This window comes from Solea senegalensis, linkage group LG2, assembly GCF_019176455.1.
Source record: "Solea senegalensis isolate Sse05_10M linkage group LG2, IFAPA_SoseM_1, whole genome shotgun sequence".
NCBI classification, from domain to species: Eukaryota; Metazoa; Chordata; class Actinopteri; order Pleuronectiformes; family Soleidae; genus Solea; species Solea senegalensis.
The window spans coordinates 4,740,798-4,762,342 of NC_058022.1; the positions used below are offsets into that span (position 1 = coordinate 4,740,798).

Below are 21,545 nucleotides of genomic sequence, written 5' to 3' on the forward strand. Positions count from 1 at the left end.
GCTGTGGTGGAATGAATGAATGAATGGATGCATGAATGGGTCATTGTGTCAATGTTGAAAACGACTCTGAGAAACCAAAATAATAATTTATTAAACCAAGAATAAGAACAGCTTTGTGTTACTGTAGAAACGATAAATACCAGTGGTGTGTTGACTTAGAAGAGACAAAAAATAAAGACAGTTGTTGTTGTCGTCGGAAGATTCTCGCCGAGACAAACGAGCGTCTCAGGAGTCGGAGAAGCCAGGCTAGTAAATCAAGCGATGAGCTCATCGCTCACATGCTATCCCTCCGGCCCAACAGAGGAGAGCAAACACCGTCATGTGTCCTACGACACAACGAACAGCTGCTGCGTGTCCTCCAAACTCTACACGGTGCTTTCAAGTGTCACAATTCGCGTGTGTTTTCTTTTTTTTATCCCAGCGGACTCTATATACGGTAGGGACACACAGTGCCAGCGCCTCGCTAACTGACGCAGCCAAGTGCTAGTTTCTATGCTAACCGTCGTCGCGAGTCGAATGTGTCTTCAACATGTCAACGTAGGACACAAATGTTTCGTAATATAACGTGTGTCTTTCATGTCGGGGGTGATACAAGGCGCTGACGGACCGGGCTACGTCATTGTGAATGTTGACACTCGCAGCGGTAGTTTGACATCTGATACTGGTTTTTGCTACCTGTGCTGTGTGAACGTTGCTAGCCACGTAAACTGCCACTGCTGCTGTTGACGTAGCAGGAGCGGCTAACGTTGCCTGTAGCCATTGACTTTGTTTTCATGACTTCGCCGCCTCTATCGTTTGTCAATCGTCAAAAAAGAAGAATTAAAGGTTACAAACACAGAGGATATGAGCACTTGTAACCCACAATGCTGTAGCTGGACTTGAGAGAGTTGCTTAGTCGTTCTGTTTCCTGGATGATGAAGCGGATCATCTGGCTGATATCAGGATTTAAGAGAAGAATGATGAAGCTACTTTTTGTCCTCGCTTTGGTCGCCTACATTGCCTGTAAGTACATTTACATATTCCTAGTATAACTTTGGTATTTAATTTTTTTTTTTTTTTGAAAAACACTGCATAATAGGGGGGAAAATAATATGACAGAAAACTTTTCTCTCCAGGTCTTATTGGTCACACATGAAACCATTTATTGTGGTTCCATTATATTGTACCATGTCCTATAACACACCCTTGATTATCAACTGATATCAGTATGAACCTTAAACTACCAAACTTTATCATCAGCCATTTAAGGTTTACAACACTGTACCTGTCTGGCAAATATTCCACTTCTTTATCAACATGACTCACTCATGTAAAATGCTGTTGCTGCTTTGTATGAACATATTTACAATCTGGGCTTAGCAAAGTATTATGTGTTGTTCAGGATTTTTGGGATATATATTCATACAGCTAGGATTGCAAAGGGGTGGAAAGTGCCTGGTACATTTCCAGGACCTTTCAATGCAATGCAAACTTTAGTTCATTCCAAATTGGAAACTTCCCATGGGCATGATGGGGATTAATGAGAATTAGCTGGAACTTTTGGATAATTGAAAGAAAGAAAGAGTCGTATACAAATATAAACATTTATGTACTGTCACAAGCAGAGATTCATGCTTGCAAAATAATAAATTAAAAACAAATTAAATTGTGAGTAGAACCTTATCAATACTTGATTCCTAAACTGAGCAACAAACACATGAATTTTGAGTGAAATGTGTTTGTAAAATATTCCTTAAAGACATTATTGAGCAATAGCACTATTTCTTTTTGCATCACATCTGATAGTTTTGGTTATGCAACTAACTATTTTTTTTACCAACTGTGTTACAAATTCCCAAGTTGAAAATTGCCATTTTATTTTCGTTAATACACATGAAAATTCCTGGTATTTTGCAACCTGAGACACAATACTGATTGTTGTATTGGCTCATCATTAGTTATTATCACATAATTAATTGTGTGTGCACATTTAACATCATAATGTTAATGAAATCTACCCTTGAATATTTGGCTTGATGTTGTAGGTTTAGATTGTAGTACCGTGGTGTAATGTACATACCTATTTTAATAGATGTTATTACAAATACACCTGCTAAATACTATAATGGTTGCTAAATTATTCAGATTCATCATTTATATTCTCAAATAAACTGACAGAGCACTTTCTCTTTCTCAGCCGCTTTGCTCTGTATCAATTTGACTTCTCCTTTGACCTGGTGTATGTATGTTTTCCTCTGTATCATTTGTCTGTTCTGAGTCTTAACGTCTTAATGAGCTGTCTGAGTTCATGTTGGTCTTGGCTTTGTCCACTGGCCTTTCCTCCATTTCAGCAGTCTGTGACACCATATGGCCAGCTTTGTTGTTGGTGGTGGTGTGGGGCTCACTCCTCTCCCACATTGACTGCCGTGAATTCACAGTGAATTAAAGGATGTTGAATAGATCGCACAAGACGAGTTGCAACTAAAAACGCCTCAAAGAGCTTAATGACTTTGAAGCGTTGTGGCCAATGATTCAAATCTATTAACAGGTTTAGAGTCTTTTTAATGATCACAATTAAATCATAAATGTAATTGCTCAATTAAACAAACCTGTTTGTTCATTAACTTATTAAATTATATGTTCAATTTTTAACAGTATTGTATATGTTGTCTTCTCATTGAACTTCCTTTTAATTTTGGGAAGATTTTAGGTATTGAATTTGTGTTGTAGAAAATGTTAAATGGTACAACATTTACACTTGTTGAGTCCACCAACGCTGGCGTTTCAATGACTTGTGTCATCTTAATTAATTCCCTGATAGGGCTGCAACGGTCATTCAATGAATTGATTATTAATCGATTACTAAAGTAATTGTCAACTATTTTGATTATCTAGAAGATTCTAGTCTGGTCTGTAAGATGTCAGAAAATGTTGATTAATATTTATCTGTGTTTAACCAAACCTCAAAATGAAATGAAGTTGTCAATTAATTAAATAATCGATGCAGCCCTGATTTCTGATTTATTTTTTCCAGTGTCTTAAATGTGAATATTTTCTGGTTTCTGTGCACCATATAAGAACAAAATCATTAAAACAGATTACCTTTTAAGAATGTCATCATTTCGAGATCAACACTTTTCAATGTTTTCTGACATTTTATGGACTAATCAAGCGCTCAGTTAGACAAGGCAGTAATCGACAGATTCATCGAATGTGACAATAAGCCCTTGTGTGACGATTAAAACAAATGAACTTGGATGGTGTGGTAAAATTACCGTACATAACTAGATTTGTGAGACAGGATATTACCCAGGTATCTAATGTCACATCTGATCTAAAGGATCAGTATGGAAATCTAGAGAGGAACCCAGACATCTGAGGCCCGTTTCAGAAAGCAGGATCAACAAACTCTGAGTTAAAACCTTATTAACTTGGCGTTGGGAATGAAAAAAAGCCATCATCAATGGAGCTCTGATACTACAATTCACCATGGCAACGGGTAAACAAAGAGCACAGCCTCCTTTTTAATCCAGTTGAGCAGAAATATTAACGCATGTCAGTGACCATGACATTTATCTTCAAAAACAGGAGTGAAGACAGGAGTCAATAAATGAACACTATTACATTTTATACAGTGTAATCCACTCATTCATCATTTAACAGACTTGAATTTCATTAATGGATGTTGAAATGCTGCAGTCCTACCACTATGTTACATTTGATTTGATATTTTGAGAATATGGATCAAACTGATAAAACATAGTTTACTTATCGACCTTTAATGATAAAGGCCAACTGAAGTGTCCATGTTCAAACTGACTCACTTTTTTGACTCTTATTTTACATTGAGCCAGGGGGGTCTCAGCCCCCCTTAATGAGGCATGAGCTCCCCTGGAAACATGATTTGTGAGATTTTGAGGGCGTCTCTAAGATATTGGCAAAATATTATACGTGTTTTGATATCGACTGTATGAATGAGGAAATGAGACGGAGTGTCAGACAGCGGTTTCAGGCTCAGCAGGAGGAGACATAGAGAAACTCAGGGTTTGTTGAAGAAAACCTGCCAGCAAGCAGGTTAGGTTCACGGAGTATGTTGCCAGGGTAACTGACTCAGCGTTAAGCTGAACTGGCTTTGTGAAACCGAAAAACCAGAGTGTCCCTCACCTCAGGGTTAACTAACTCAGAGTTTTCACTAGACCTGCTTTCTGAAACGGGCCCCTGCTCACTGATTTGCAATTTTCTCATTAAAGGGCACAGCTGTTGGAGCTTCTTTCCCCTCGTTTGACTAGTTTATCAGTTTTGATTTGTGATATTAGACAGACTAGTATACTTGCATGTGTCACTGGTCTATACTGTGTATTTACATGAATCCTGTGCTTTTCTCTTCCAGCTGTCTGGGGAACATACACAAACATGAGGTACATTAAATCATCAGTCATGCAAATATTTCTCAGTTTTTTTTAAATTTGACACGGCACGAGAATATACTAGAGTATAGTAGTAGTATATCTATATTTTATAAGCAGACATTAGAATTTGCTATAGTCTGTGATAAAGAATATTGATATTGTGGCAGAAATTCACATGTACCTTGGCATTTTTATTTATTTTTATTTATTTTTTTACATATCCCAGTGCGCTCGCATGGCAATTATCTCTTCCATCATGTCATCACCCTCTTCTTCTCTTTGTACTTTGACCCCAGATCATTACAGGAACACGGAGAAATCAAGATTGAGCAGAGAATCGATGAGGTGAGCTCGACCAACAGTGCTGGTATAATCTGTCGACCCTTGCAGGTCTTATGTGTGTGTATGCTCTGTGTATGAACTGTGTTGGATGTTATTTATCTGTATTTGTCTTAATGAAATAATAATAATGTGTATTTAGTTTACCAGAATGTTCCCCCCCCCTCGTAGCCTAACCTCGAAGAATCGTTGTGTGGGTTCAAACTTTTGCCAGATCAAACCAAACCAGAATTTTCATACCTGCTGTTCATAATTCCAACTGTTCACCTGTTATTACTGTTCACATTTTTGTGGCTGGTTCATTCCAATTGCTGCTCATTATGAGATTATTGCCACTACATTGTATCTGAAGTCTGTAATCACCTGCTTCCATTTGCTCACAATGAACTGTGGCATTTCCCAGGTTGTTTTATTTAAAAGCAGCATATTTAAATGTCAGGCGTTGACTGGTGTCATAGCACGACTAATTAAAAGCATCAACATTGGTTTGTATATATAGTGTAGGAAAAAGAGGATCCACTCACAACTGGAGGCATACTCTGACGCCAGGTGTAGATCGGATCGTCTCATGCCCATGTTAGTGCTACCAAGTATGAACTGGCTGTAGCTCCTGTGATTAGTTGGTAGGCGGTGTTGTTGACCCCCACGTCCAACTCCTCAACTAGGAGGGTCGGGTGCAGAATTTTGTCTGGCTTCCACTCAACTGTATGTCAGTTGGCAAGACTACAAGACTATGAAGTGGATCAAGCAGGTGACCATTGGATCAGTCTTTCATTTATTTCTCATGTGTCAGGGGTGGGCTAGCCAAAGAGGGAGGTGGAGGAGGAGGGGATGGTAACTTGATTGCAGAGTATCAGCGGGAATTGTTGCACCTGTCGCACCTTTTTAGATCTAGTCTGCTCGAATGTCCCCACTTTATTTCTAATTATAGAAAAGTGACGGCTCTGATCCCGGGAGTCCTGGGTGTTGAATAATGCAGAAAGCTGTGCGAGGAAAAACTAAAGCACTCAATGAAATATATGTAATAGGTTATTTCTCAAGCCTGGTTACTGTCTCTAGGTCTCCATCAGTGAACTGACACCAGCTATGGATTGTTTTTCTTACAATATCACATAAACATTTGTGGTTAAAGCCTACTTAAACAAAGTAAACAAGAAAATGAACTGAGCCACAAGCCTACTTGAAGTTAATGTACATTCAGGCGCAATAACATGTCTTTCAAGATGCATTGTATGATCCATTTAATATTGTTATTGGTGTGTGCTCTTGTCATCTGTCTTTAGGCCGTGGCTCCGTTAAGAGAGAAGATCCGCGATCTCGAGCAAAGGTGTGTATCTGCAATTTTTAAACGAGTCGGACTGATCTGCATAGCTTTGCTCTCTAGTTGGCTCAAAACATTAAAGAGTCTTGTGACCCTGAAACAAACCAGATGTTTACTGTTCCATTGTTTCTGAAAAACTGAGTCATAAACCTCAGAAGTTTTTAATTCCTCATTGGTCAATGCCAAGATGGTTGACTGACAATTAGTTGCTCAACAGGAATATCAATTGAGCAAGTCATCCAAAATATAGCTTCTTTGCAAAAAGGAAGTCCTTGGTGCTAGTCATTTAGGCTGTGAGCTTGTTTCGGGTCTTTTTCAATAGTACATGACGTCAGTTTAATAACACGGCACACATCAGTGGACACCAGCGTGATCGACAGCTGGTACAGTCCCTAAGTTGCCTGGTTGCAGGTGACGCCTGAATTTCTGGTCACCAACGTGTATGTTACAGTTACACAAGTAGCTCATCAACATGTGTGAGACACTGTACTGTCTGTAACATCACGTCTGTGTGGAAGCATGCACAGTACCTTGTGTTGAACACACTCTGCACCCTCCACGCCACCGTCTCTCAACCACACATAATTTTTGTAATTATTGCGAGAACATCCGTATTTCTAACATAAGCAGATTGTTTTTCAGTGTAAAACAATGGGATCACAGCCATGGGCATATTGGCTCAGATCAAACATCAGGATGCATCTCCATGTGAAAAGATCTCACACGCATGCAAATACGTACATCATTTCTTTTTTTCGCAGAACAGACTGCAAAAATAATGAAACGGCTTTTCACATGGAATTGTGAATGAAATTTCATCGTTTCCCATCATGAGCCCTTTGTTACCGTGCTGTGCTCCATTGAATATGCCCTCATTATGACGCATTCCATCTTAGAGTGTCGCAGGCACAGGCTCATCAGTGCAGCTACTGACGTTCTGCCCGAGATAATAAGTGTCACATCACTGTCACCTATAGAGGCTGAGGCAAAGGCTTCTAGTTCCTACCTGGTGTTCCTACCTCGTGTTCCTACTGTGTTTTCCTTCTTAAATAAACCTGCAACATGTTGCAGGATTTTTGGACCAATTTGTATCCAATCCTCTTGAAAAGACGGATTTTTTTAGCTTTAAAATGAATCTTTATGTGGATCTGCTGAGGCAGGTGCATGTTGCTGAATCATTATTTCTAAAAATTGACCAGGATATAATTACTCATGTTACTCATATGTGTAATTTCTGGCTACATCAATTCTCTGTCATCAATTAACCCAAATAATGTATTTTAATGAAATAACATAATATCACTGAAAGAAATCACCCATCTTCACTCAATAAGGCTGTATCTGGATACAGCTAAGATGTCATAATGCTTCAGTGCACTGAAATCAGAAAGGTGAGGCAAATGAGTTCCCCTGAGATGTGCGATATGACAGCAGGCATGGAAAAATATCTTCATTTCCTCGGGGAATTTGACGTCTATAGCAGTCAATGGCAGCCAATGAGTTAACTCAAAATTCGGACGTTAAATTCGGCCACTGCGTTGGAAATGGCTGGCAGCCAATGAGTTAAGCTACCATGCTGCATTTCTTGCATAATGTTTACCACTAATGAGTTTGTCTTTGCTTCTTCTCTTGTCTCCTCCAGTTTTTCTCAGAAATACCCACCTGTCAAATTCCTTTCAGAAAAGGACCGGAAGAGAATTTTGGTATGCAAAAAAAAACAATATCACACTCACACTTAATATAACTGCGATACTGAGGTCATTACCCACAGCTGAGCCACTTCTCTGTATGAAATGCACTTTACACGTTTACCATCTTCCCATATCATTATGGCTTAATTGAGCGTGTACATTGAAACGCATCAGAAGACCCAAGGGCTGCTTAAGGGTCAGTTCTGGACAAGAAGGACCTATTAATGACCTTGAAGACTCTTGTAGTTATTTTCAGGTAGTATAGTTTCTCTAAGAAAATGCTAGATCTTATTTGTGTAACTCATGTATTGAACTGAAATCAGGGTTTTGGAACAGCCTTAAAGGTCATTTACTTACTCCTCAGAAAGGCTGGACATACCGTGATGTTCATAAAACGTGCATGTTGTCCTGCCATCAGATTACTGGAGGTGCCGGTTTCGTGGGTTCCCACCTGACTGACAAACTGATGATGGACGGCCACGAGGTGACGGTGGTGGACAACTTCTTCACGGGGAGGAAGAGAAATGTGGAGCACTGGATTGGCCACGAGAACTTTGAGCTCATCAATCATGATGTGGTGGAGCCTCTCTATATAGAGGGTGAGTGACACAAGCACACACACAAGTGACTCATTTTCACCTGTTCTTCAGATGTGATAGTCTTTAGATCCGATCACCCACTCCTTTGACTCCCCTGGGGCTTAGCTGAAGAAGTTACTGTGTTAGTAACTGCAATTTACCCATGTTAACAGACGCGCACACACACGCACACTCCTGCTTGACCACTCTCACAGCACTAAGATGTGCTGTATGAAAGAGTGAGTGAATGGGTGAATGGCAAGAAACTTAAACTTAAAGACAAGAAAAACGCTATATGAATACAGACCATTTACTTGTCAGGGCATGAACGTCGATTATTTGTGGCCACTTCCACAAATTTGAAGATGGGTCAACAACAGGATTTCTTTTTTTCCCCTGTTACGGCTGCATCTGTTGTTTGATTTTCTCTCAGCGCCTCTCCCTGCTCTTCTCTCTCCTCACACGACACTCCCGCTGACACACAGATGCAGGCGTGCACCTGCATAAACACGATGACAATGGACACGCCTGTACATTCACACTCGCTAAAGGTGTTGTCCTTGTGAACATAAACAAGTGGTATACCTCTGTGGCAGCAGTGAAAACAGTGCCTGTTATGCAGGGGTTGCCATGGGCCGATCAACACATTTTTCTTTTTAGATGAATATGTATTGTCTGTGTTGAAGCCCTTTTCCATCTCTGATCTTTTTTGTTTTCGACAAAGGCAGAGAAACGGTGCAAGCTGAGGGTTGATAGCGAGGTCCAAACCTGCAGCACATGTTAATTATGGGTTGCCGTAAATAGACATGGGAATATAGTTATGCAACAATCGGGCCTATAGCTTTAGCTGTAATTATCACAGCACATGGGTAATAAAGGCTACACTGTTTGCAGGTGAAGAAATGTTCCTTTTGGGATGAACACACAGTTTATCATGCTAATGTGCCCTTGAAAAAAAAAACTTTGCAGCACCTATTGTCTGCTGCCGTCACAGGGAGAGACACAAGTATCAAGCCGAAATAATGCCGAACTGTAGCTCAGTTAAAAAGACTTAACAATCCTGAAAACGTGGGTTAATCACCAGCATTTAGCAAAGGAAATGTCTAAAATGTCATCATTTACAGAGGAGTCTGGTGTATTTTGCGACAGCACTGCTAAAAGCCTTTTTTCGGCGCAAACTCGGGTGGGGTGGGTGTGTGATTCTCATCACTACCACCTGGGTTTTCATCACCATCCATTATGGTGGATGGTGGATTTCTCCGATGTTCCGTGCCGCACTCACTTTGTGCCGCTGCTTGTGAACTCTCAACTGCAGACGGTCTTCCGTCTCCGCTGAATCATGTGACGTAAATGCCCGTCATGTGTTGAGAGAGAAGGCGACAAGGCTGCGTTTGGGGTGAGAAACTTGGAGAGGAAAATAGGATTGTTGATGGCATGTTTTGCACTGTGGGAGGAAGCTGGGGAACCCAGAGAAAACCTATGCATGCACCACATATGTATCATTGACGTTAAACATAATACCTGATATAAAATGTGTGTTTGACCAACTGCAGATGGATTTGTGCAGATTCGGTGAAAGACACATCAGTGGTAGTGGAGTAAAAAAAAGGAAAAACCTGGATACATACAAATTCACACTCTCTGGTGCGTGCTCTTTCTTTTATGACAATCTGATGTCAAGGTCTCCTATATTTTTTCTTTCATGGCAAAAAGAATTAGTCCATTCACATAGAGGAGAAATTTTGAGAGAACCCCTAGAACTAGCTATGGAAAGTGACGAATGATTTGAGCTATGAATCAGAAGGTCAGAAGCCTATAATAGGTGTTTATTCACCCGGAAACCTGAAGTGATGAATGGAATGTTTTAGAGTGCGGAGAGATGACGTCGAGTGGCAGAACACGTGACGGCAAAGGCAGAAAAACTTATTGAAGTCGTTCAGTATTGTTGTAGAGGACAATGGACTCATGTACCTTTTTTTCTTTTTTCATTTTTTAAAGCTTTGTGTCAACAGAGAGTTGTGGATGCATTCTTGCTCATATCGAGCATTTCACACATTTGTTCAAGGGGCAACAGGGGCCCTGGAGCATGCCCAGTCCACACTGAAGGTTGGCGACTGCATAGTGAAAGTATTGTGTCCAATAAATCCATCACATCGCTCTTCAGCACAACACCACATGTTTTAAATACAAATGTGAATATAAAAGTAAACCTTGGATAAATTATTCCATACTGTCGTTTTAGTTGGACAATAGGTGATGAGTTGATGGTGTGGAAAGAAACCCCTTTGACACAGGACTCGTATCGTACAAAGGGATTTTATTTGGTTACAAGTCAGGCATCAGACCAAGCTCTGCAGCAGCTTGGGACAATGTGTTCCTGCCGAATCTCACAACAATTCTACCTCAGAAAAGCAAAACTAACCTTATATAGATTATCGAGCATTATCATTGTAGGCCTCACATGTTCCGACACCCACTTTTCTCCTGTTTCCATGGGGCAACGTTTACTTGAAAAACAAGTCGGGTCTGGATATACAAAACTGTCTCATGATCTATAAATTGGATGCAACAAGTTGTGACAATATCACCATTTAGTCAAACAAGAGACATCTATACTTCCTTAACACACCATGTCCAGAACAGACCCTCAAGCTTCCTGTTATATACAGGATGCATATTGCAAAGCGCGTCCGACTGTCATGTGTCCAGAATACCCTCTTGTCTCATGTTTACTTGTTAATGTCCGTACTTTTGAGGATTAAACATTAGCTGTGTTCATGTTCTAAGTTCATACACTTCAATACTCCCTGTAGCACTCACTGTCACATTCACTAACATTCATGCTGCGTCCCTGAGTCCATTGTTGAGGACATGGGTGGGTAATGACATTTATGTTTCACGGATCATCGTAGACGTCTGTGGTGGAGGATGTAGAACGTCAATGAGAGAATTATTTTTTTTTTTTAAAAGGGAAAAGACTCAAATGTCTATGCGCTGAACTATATTCAATTACAGATTCATTCAGCATTTCTCTTATTGTGCTTCACTGTACTCCTCCTCCTCCAAGGCTGGTTGTCAGTAATGCAAGGACATTACTGCTGCATCATTTGGAAAAACAAAAGAGAGTGAATCAGTCAGGTCTAGTTATTTGCCTCACAATCGGCAACTCGCCGTGATGTCACCCCTTGGTTTTTTCCCCTTTATTAATGTTAAGAGAATACAGCTATATATATATATATATATATATATATGTGTGTGTGTATATGTATATATATATATATATATATATATATATATATATATATATATATATATATATATATATATATATATATATATATATATATATGTATGTATATGTGTGTGTATATGTATGTATATATATCTGTGTACATATATATATATATTTTTTTAATATATATATTATATTATAATAAATTTTTCTTAACCTGTTTTCCACAGTGGATCAAATCTATCACCTGGCATCTCCAGCCTCTCCTCCCAACTACATGTACAATCCCATCAAAACTCTCAAGACCAACACCATTGGCACTCTTAACATGCTCGGTGAGTATCAGTCTATAAATGTAAGTCTGTCTGTCTGGCTCTTAATCACATAACTGCCCCAACAGTTTGCTTGACAGGCTTCAAGCTCAGCAGGTGACTTCGTAAGCACTGACTCGACAGGGGCAAACTCACTGCAACGACCCAAAACACATGCAGGAGCAGAAACGAGCTGCATATTCACAAACGCAAAGCAAATGCTTTGAGACTTGCTTTGAGGTCTTTTCTTCCATCTCACTAATAACACTCATTAAGCTTTCAATGGCAACACATACTTTAAAAATCTATTACTAATTATACACTCTTTGTCCACTTTTTCTTTTCCCTTTATATTTTCTTTATATTCCTTTATATCTCTGCAATGCTGTTCTTCAGCAGAACAACCGCCGCATGCACACAAACTTTGATAATATTCAGGGGCATTGTGGAAAAAAACGGGTAAAAACAAAATCTATACAATCTTTATAAAAGTTTTCTGTATACATACAAACGATGCTGGAGTATATACAGTATGTCAGGCCTCTATGTAGCACTATTATCTTGCTATATAAATACTCCAAAAATAGAGAAGAAGACATGGAGCATGCACAAAAAGCTACCAAGGTAAAGGTTTAGGTTTCGAGGGGTGGGACTATGACGTCAACGTTTTCCTAAAGTTACCTATTGGTCATATACATAAAAACGCAAAGGGGGAACTTTCAGTTTTGTTTTTTCTCTGGGACACATTTTCCAAAAATAGTGTTTTTAAGGCTCTCAAAACGTTGATAAAAAGCCAATATCAAGTAAGAACTTGATGCCCCCTCAGCATCGTGGTTCGAGACACTGGCTCTGGGCCTGGGGAGCTCGGCATCATCTGGGGCAATAAGAATTCCTAAGTTTATCAAGGTATCTTGGTGGATAATATCCGGGTTGCTGCTCATCAGCTGAAGCTCAACAGGAGCTGTGGGGTGTGGCAGGGACGAGACCATGAATGCCAAAGCAAATCCCGGTCAGATTGACTTCAAACTGAGTAAATCTACTTTCTGGAGTGACCCCAGTCAAAGTCCGTACCTTAATCCCAGTAGAGATGCTGTGGAATGACCTTTTAATAAGGCAGAGCTGAAGCACTTCAGTGATGAAGAATGTGAACCTCTGATCTTCTTTTATAGGAACGGCTTGGGTGAAGTAATTTCTTTTGCCAAAGGGGGGTTTTGACGTGTTATTAAACACAATAAAAGTTGGACTTATTTGGATGCATTCAATCGCGGCACAAAATACTAAATTCTGGTGTTTGTGTTATTAGCTTGAGTGCACTGTGATTGTGTTGTCAATACTTCTGACTTGGATAAAGAAAAAAGAAAAAAGGTTATTCCACAGGATTCATCCTGTGTTTCTTGCCATTGTTTGTGCCGTCTTCTCTGTAATCTGTTTCTGTTTACTTTGCAGCCACTGTTTGATTTCCGTTGGATATTTTGTCGCTGAAGAGGACTGCTGTGTTTTTGTCGTTTGCCTCTCAGGTCTTGCCAAGCGCGTGGGTGCTAGACTTCTCCTGGCTTCTACGTCTGAGGTTTATGGAGGTAAGAAAGATGCCGCCCAGTGATTATTTTTCAGTCTGTACACAGAATACTTAATCACAGATGTGTAGCAGCTTTTTGTGTGCAATTTTCCACTGCTGCAGCACATGCACCCCATGTCATTTATTCTTTGATTCATTGTTGTTGTTGTATTTATGTTTCAATTATCCAGCTGTCTGCCACCTCTTTCCAACTTTGTGATTGTTTATTTGTATGAAATTTTACCCAGCAATCAAACATCAGAGGTGTGAAATTGTTATTATTTCAAGTGCATCATAATGTTTGTTGTATGTTGTTTTTTTAATCATTTCTATTTCATCCTCATCCACCACCTATAGTTTGACAGCACATACCAAATCTTTTTTACCCAGAGCAATTACCCAGAGTGTGTGAGAAACAATTATCGAGAGATAGTCATTGAACTTAGTTGTGCAGCTCTGCTTTGTGCCAGTGGAGGTGTTGAGAGTGACAGATAAGCAGGGAATGTGTTCTCGCATATTTTATTTTACATGCTCCTCTCACTCTGTGTGGAGACTGAAATTAGCCTGAAACGTTTTCTTTTTTTTTTTATTCCAGATCCAGAGGTGCATCCACAAAATGAGGAGTACTGGGGCCACGTGAACCCCATTGGCCCCCGAGCTTGCTATGATGAGGGCAAACGCGTCGCAGAAACTATGTGTTATGCCTACATGAAACAGGTATCATCATTCCTCATACACATTCACGCTGATGATTTATTTTTCCTTGTTGCTGCAGGGACTGGTATAATTGATGTCAAGGTACATGAGTAGAATAACTTGATAAGACACTTAATACTGCAAATGCTGCCTTTAGTCAACATATAATCATCTCAATTAAATCTGGATTAGACTACCACATACCTTTTTTTTACAATTTTTATGATATCACAATGTATTAAGGTGATGGAAAAATGACTCCAGCCATCTTTTATGTTGATCCTCTTTATGCCTTTAAGACGATGGCAGAGAAAACCTGAATTACTACCACACAACAATGAAGAAAACAGTGTTCATCCCTTACCTGTTGGGCCCATTTTAAGCAAAGACTTTTATTATGATACAACACGACAATGGCTACCTGTGTTATTACCAGTGTCTTGCTACTGCTGCTTCTTAAGACAGTGACCCTACAGGTATTAAGTAATATCTGTATTAGGCAAGCAAAAGCTAATTTTTCCAAATAATCTAGGAAAAAGTTCACTTTTGAAAAGCGAAAGTGTAATGAAAATGTCTTCTTTCTTCCCGTTATGAACGTGATTGACGGCAGCCTTTGATAATCGCACATGATAGAATTGCCTTGCCTTTCCTTCAGGCAGGTGGTATTTATTTATCTGCCTCATCTTCTACTTCTCCTCAGCTGCCCATTATTTTTTTTTCACACTTATGGGGGAGAATTCTTAGAAATGACAGCTCTTCAATATCCAGCTGTCAGTTGTTTGTGCTGATGAGAACGAAGATCACACATTTACATCTAATGCGCAGTCATGTAATCAAAATTGATTAACCTTCACAGAGTGATGAGTGTAGGTTATACATTGGACAGAAAAAAAGTGCCTTTTTGTGCCTTCTTTTCATACGCGGAGCAAACTACGTACCAGCTCATATGATTGTACGATAATGATTGCTTACCATTTATATGTGTTGTTGGAATTAGAAATGTCGAACATCACAATTTAAACTTATTATTATGGCTGTAAGACACTGGTGGAAATATACATATCCCAACAGGGGTGTCGATACGATATAGATAAAGAGTTGAAACTGTGACGCGATTACTAATAATCAATTATCAGTTTGAGGCTTTTTCTCAGTACTAAATCAAGTTTTAGGATTTTTCAGCTTCTTTAATGTGATTATTTTCTGATTTCTTTGCTCTGTATAACAATGAAATCATTGCAACTGAATCATCTTGGTTTGTGGCCAAACATCATTTCATGGACTAAAATGATTACCACTTGCAGCCGTAATGGGATGATATAATCAAGGTGATGGAAAAATACCTGTTATTTGCATAAATAATAATATACAGTGAGAGGTGTGGAAAGAGAGGCAGACTTGTGGTTCAGCACCTTGGATTCAAACAAAAAGCGCCGTCAGAAAACCACTGTAAAAAGTACTTCCTTATCAGTACAGCATTGTGTAATATTGTGATACTTTAGCGAGTCAATATTTTCTTACAACCCTATTAATTATACCATCAACCACATGTAAATATCAGGAGAAGAAGTCAAAATGTGAGGCGCCGTCATCTGTTCCTTAACCTCGCTGGAAAAACATCAGGCTGTAGAACAATGACGACACAAGTTCATTAATGAGGGAAATAGGGCTGCAACTAACAATTATTTGCATAATCCATTAATCTGTCGATAATTTTCCTAACGAGTAATCGTTAGGTCCATAAAATGTCATAAAATATTGATCAGTGTTTGTCAAACCTGGAAAGGATGATGTTCTCAAATATCTTGTTTTTGTCCAAAAACCATTCTGTTTCAAGCAAAGAAACCAGAAAATATTCACATTTGAGAAACTGAAAAATCTGAAAAACTGATTTCATTCCTTCAAAACACTCAAGCTGATTAATCGATTGTCAAAATAGTTTAGTAATCGATTAATAATCGATTGAGTAATTGTTTCAGCCCTAGAGGGAAGTCTCTCACACACACTCTTGATGTGGTATTTAATGCAGACTGTTGTGTTGAAAACTCATATACCAAAGTTGGAAGTGAAATAAAAACAAAATGCTGACTCACAATCACAAAGATAAATCATTGTGTTTACAGGGTCACAGAAATAAATAAACCTTAAACTATCACCATATTATAGAACTTTTAAATTCTAAAAAACAGCAACAATAGTTTGTTAGTTCCTTCGTCGTCTTGTTCTGTGTGCTGTTGACGTTTGTTTTCACGACCTTTGACATCATTTTCCTTGCATTCATATATACAATTAGTGTTTTGCTCTTTCTATAAGATAAGATGGTCCTTTATTAGTCCCATATCTGATGTGAGCAGACTCGTGTTATGAATTTAAATGCCAGACGTTAATGTAGTTTGCCGTTTAAATGGATAACGTACCACTCCATTTAGCTTTACATAATCACCCAGATGCACTGGATTTATTACACATTAATTAGAATTCTAATTAGAGGGGAATAAGCTGTAATTCAAACTCTTTTTTTGACACTTTATTCTCCTCAGTCATAAAATACATCGGTATAACCACTCACATGTGTATTAACATATTTAATATGTGTATATGTAACACACCGTCATTTACAGTTATCCTGTACCCACCTATGACCCGGGCCCTATTCATCACACTGTCCTCATTGTGTCCCTGTGCCCCATTCTCTTGAATATATTTGCTGTTTCTGTCCATTTAAATTCATGTCCTTCATTTTCAATGGGGCAGTTTGCATAATTCTAATGTTTTTATTCATGTCCTTTGACATGAAACAAGTGTACATCCCACCTGAAGTGGTATGTATTGATGCATGCACCGTGCTGCTGGAACTCTAAGGCCCATGGATGGATTCTTTTTTTGTCTATAGGTTTTCTATATCTGCGGGATCTGTGTTGGTCCCGTTTATTTCCTCTTATTCCTTCTTTCTGTGCGTACAGAAGCATAAAGTCTACTTCAGCTCATTAATCTAGAAGTGTAGAAAGTGGGGAAAATGGGTCACTGTTGCAGGCTAGTTTTCCATCAGGCTGTATGTTAAAAGGCAACTTGGGGATCATATGATAAATCACAACAGTTGCATAATTCATAAGTGGAGGCTGGAAAATGTACACATATGTTGCTTTAGATTTTTGAATCGAGTAAACAGAAGACGATGAAAGATGTTTATCTGTGTTTCCCAAACCTAAACATCTCAAAGTAACAAGAAAATATTGACATTTAAGACCTTTATTTATAAATTGATATTGACGTTTAGAAGCACATGTTTTCTCTCTGCCATGAACGCAAGACTTGCATACGTGTCGTGGCTCCTGACTGCACAATTCAACACTTTGTAGAATATACAATATATTTACCTATATTTACACGTTTACTTATGGCGCTTTGCCATTATACAGTTCTAGCACTACTTGGCTCTACTTGGTATCAGTCACGTCATTTTCCATTACTTCATAGTACCTCCTCGACGTGGGCGGGGTCGTCGCGGCAGGGCTGTGCAAAACTGCCGCGGCGTCGTTTCATACGCGACACAAACACAGAAACTCGTGACGAGCAAAGCAGTTGTCTTCGGTGTAACTGAATCATTAGAATCAGTTCACTAAAAAGATAAGTTGAGTACTTCCTGCATGACCAGAGCACAGACTCCGTCTGACACAGTCACTGAACTGGTTGTGTTTCGGCTCAAATGTTGGAGATTAATTCATGTTTTCAGGATTTCTAAATCTTTTTAACTGATCTACGGTTCGGTTTGATTCATGTGTCGCACTCGTGACTCTTCCAGTATACGACACTCTCTGACCCATCAGTGACCGGCAGTGTGTTGACGTCACATTTTAGTGTCGGCTCAGGTACCAGGTGCTATCCCTAATGGAAAAGCAAAAGAAACAGCTAAGGCGATCTAGAACTGTACTTAACAATACAATAATAAAGTAGTGAAAGTTAATATTGAGTTGTCCCGTGCTCACAGGAAGGAGTGGAGGTGAGAGTGGCCAGAATCTTCAACACGTTTGGTTCCCGAATGCACATGAACGACGGACGTGTTGTCAGCAACTTCATCCTGCAGGCTCTGCAGGGAGAACCTCTTACTGTACGCATCCCAACACTTCTTGACATGAAAGAAACAAACTTGGAACATAATCACGTAAAATGACACAGAATTGATGATAACTTGTCCTGTTATTGTTGTAGGTGTATGGTACTGGTTCCCAAACCCGAGCCTTTCAGTATGTAAGGTAAGACGTTAACTGATACTACAAATGTCATATTACATTTAATTATTGTTGGTCACCCAACAAATAATTCTCCAATTTCTGTATTTGTTGCTTTATGAACAGTTGATAATGATATTAGTTCGATTAGTTTGGGGAGAAAAGTGTCCAGAGAATTATCATTTTGTAAACACTTAAATATCAGAGTCCTCAAGGGAAGTTGCCTCCACTCCACTCAAACTCAGAAACCCTGAATTTACTGAAAGTACTTTTTTCTCCATTTTGATTAAAAACTAAATATCTAAATAATAAACACCAAATAAAACAACACAAGTTTTTAAAACTAGACTTTCTGATGGTATTGATTCATATAACCCTCTACAACATACATTTATTATACTGTATATACATATATGTATATATACGTGTGTATATATGTATGTTATTCCCCCTGTTGCCCCCGTGACTCTCGCTGTCGTTGACATATGGAGGTAATACCTGCACATATATGCACTCATGCAAATGTGACTTATGGCAGAAAGTGGAGCTAACTGAAGTGAATGTGGTGCAGTGAGAGTTGAGGAAATGTTTTGGTTTTAAACCTGCGTCACTCTACTCCCTGAAGCCTCCGGCATATCATTATTTTTTGTTTGCTTCCGTCTATAAATAAATAAATATCGAGGTGTGTTGACAGAATTATATGTGTTTGCTACATCACGTCATCAAGATTTTTATTTTGATTTAAACCCCCGGTAAGAATCATGTGACATGTGAATGATCCACAGTTGTGAGTTCTGTGGATGTGAATTTGTAAATTGTGCAAAAATAGGGTAAGGGTAACCTAAGGAAAACCTTTGTTTTTCATTATGTCTTGAGGGAGAAACGTATCATTAAAAATGAATCATTTTTGGTTTGTGGACAAAAACAAGACATTTGAGAACATCATCATTTCCAGGTTTGGGACTAAACTAAGTACTCAATTAATCGAGAAATAATGTGTAAATAATTGTTAGTTGCAGCAGAGGCGTTTTCAGAGAGAAGCGATCTGCGTCTGCGAGTGTTTTGTGTCTGCAGCAGAAGTTATTAAAACCTCAAAACCAGCGGAGCATATTTCCATGATGTTCTCAAAGGTCTTGTTTTGTCTACAATCCAAAATGATTCAGTTTTAATTATGAAAAATAAATCAATCTTCAAACCGATTCATTGATAAGTGTAACGTGACTGAGCAGCATTTAGTTGTGATGTCCAGGAGAAAATACAGAGCTTCTTTTTCTTCTTTAGTCTCCAGCTGAGACATCATGATCATCGTGTTCCCACAAACATTATGTTAATGTCACATTAATTTGTTTTTTTCCAGCGATCTGGTGAACGGCCTGGTTTTGCTGATGAACAGTAACATCAGCAGTCCAGTCAATCTGGTAAGTTCATCGCATTCATTTTTTTTTTTTATATTAAATGTAAATAATAACAGGGAAAATTGAGCCCAAGTCTCCAGCTGACTGTGCTGTGATGAAAGTGTGTATCATGCGTTTCCAGGGCAACCCAGAGGAACACACCATCCTGGAGTTCGCCCGTCTCATCAAAAGTCTCGTCGGTAAGGTTCACAATTATCATCGCAATTACCATGCGACTCCAGCTGCAGCTGCAACTGTTCAGGATGCATGTTGTGTGGCTCAGTCGGTGTACGTGTATGAGCTCACAGGAATTCTCACACACTCACAGTGAGCGGCAGTCAGATCCAGTTCCTGCCAGAGGCGCAGGACGACCCGCAGAGGCGGAGACCCGACATCCGAAAAGCCAAGATGATGCTCGGCTGGGAGCCAGTGGTATGTTTGAGTTAAACTGTCACGTATCACAACAAAACTCAAGCACAACGGGGAAAAAGATGTAACGTTGGCAATATATATATACTTATATATATTTAAGTTCACTTCAAAATGTGGATCTTCCAGAGGTGAGATTGACATCTGTGCAAAAATAGTTTCTTCAGTCTGGCTGCAACTAACAACTATTTTAAAAAGTAGAATCCACAAAAAAATTTAATCTAAATAGAAACAAAAATTATTGAGTTTTATTAATTCCTTTGTTATAAAGAGCAAAGAAACCAGAACACTTTCACTAGAGAGACAATTAATTGAATATAAAAATGTAGTTGAAGATTCATTTAGTAATCGGTATATATTCGATGAATCAATGAATCTTTGCAGCCTTAGTGTTCTTAGGCTGTACCTCCTTCTGGACTTTGTGTTCTGCCGTCCCTGCACCTTCAGATGCACACGCTGATGTGCACGTTATTCCTCAGAAGTGATGAGAAACGGATTCATTCTTAATCAGCTCATCCTTAACGTCCTCACATAATACCTGGAAAAAGAAAAAGATTTTTTTTAGTTAAAACATCATCATCATATATCAGTGAGAGGCTCCGCCGACACAAATACATGAGTTTAACCCCATCATCATCGGCGCAGATTAACCTGGTTACTCAGTAACTAACTCATCACATGTTGTGACAGGTGCCACTGGAGGAAGGACTGAACAAAACCATCCAGTACTTCAGCAGAGAGCTGGAGCACCAGGCCAACAACCAGTACATCCCCAAACCCAAAGCGGCGCGCATGAAGAAGGGCAGACCGAGACACAACTGAGTCCACCATGGACCTCACAGAAGGACGTCACAGGCTCCTCTGAGGAGACACATGTTTATATACTCTGCAAAGCAGAGCATTCTGGGATATGGAGTCTCTGCGAGAAGCAGAGGTATCTTCTGCGTCTTTCAAAAACTTTTAGTTTGTGTTGCCTTGTGTTGGAGCTGCTGCTGCTGCTGTTTGTTGGACGGACAAACCTGAATCAAGAAAGAAGAAGAAAAATCTAAAACACAGCCTTTTGTGAATTTGTGCTCTTGCTGTTCTAAATCGCAGATGTGAGAATCTCGCAGTGATTGGTGTCGTTCAGTTTCAAGGTTGTTTTGTTATTTGATTTGATTTTTTTTCCTCTGGATGTTTTTCGTCCTCTCGTCATCGGCGCGTCAAGCTCGTGCAATCAGACTGTTACAGCATCAGCATCATCATTGTCGCCTTTGTCGGGTGTTTTACTTTTGTCAAATTTCAAGATGTGCATTATCAGTTTCAGGTGAAGATGCTATTTTAATAAAATATTTTCAATATTTTGTGGACATGTGATAATTGACAGGGAAAAGCTTGTGTGT

At 39.2% G+C, this 21,545-nt stretch overlaps 1 protein-coding gene across 1 annotated transcript; it reads left to right on the forward strand.

Annotated features, from left to right (window-relative positions):
* Nucleotides 1–222: 222 nt before the first annotated feature.
* Nucleotides 223–21,503, forward strand: uxs1 (UDP-glucuronate decarboxylase 1). The gene is made up of 15 exons (XM_044013322.1): nucleotides 223–1,002; nucleotides 4,370–4,397; nucleotides 4,685–4,733; nucleotides 6,011–6,054; nucleotides 7,691–7,751; nucleotides 8,158–8,338; nucleotides 11,780–11,884; nucleotides 13,378–13,437; nucleotides 14,011–14,132; nucleotides 18,100–18,219; nucleotides 18,321–18,364; nucleotides 19,698–19,758; nucleotides 19,877–19,934; nucleotides 20,063–20,166; nucleotides 20,854–21,503. Exons 1-15 carry the CDS (start codon nucleotides 912–914, stop codon nucleotides 20,983–20,985), a joined length of 1,260 nt encoding a protein of 419 aa, XP_043869257.1. The 5' UTR covers nucleotides 223–911; the 3' UTR covers nucleotides 20,986–21,503.
* The last annotated feature ends 42 nt before the right edge of the window (nucleotides 21,504–21,545 follow it).

Excerpts from the sequence above, each read along its gene's own strand:
- uxs1 (XM_044013322.1), top strand. The coding sequence starts at position 912 with ATGATGAAGCGGATCATCTGGCTGATATCAGGATTTAAGAGAAGAATG. Across the intron at positions 1,003-4,369 it reads TTTGGTCGCCTACATTGCCT|CTGTCTGGGGAACATACACA; the intron begins GTAAGTACATTT and ends TTTCTCTTCCAG. Across the intron at positions 7,752-8,157 it reads AGGACCGGAAGAGAATTTTG|ATTACTGGAGGTGCCGGTTT; the intron begins GTATGCAAAAAA and ends TCCTGCCATCAG.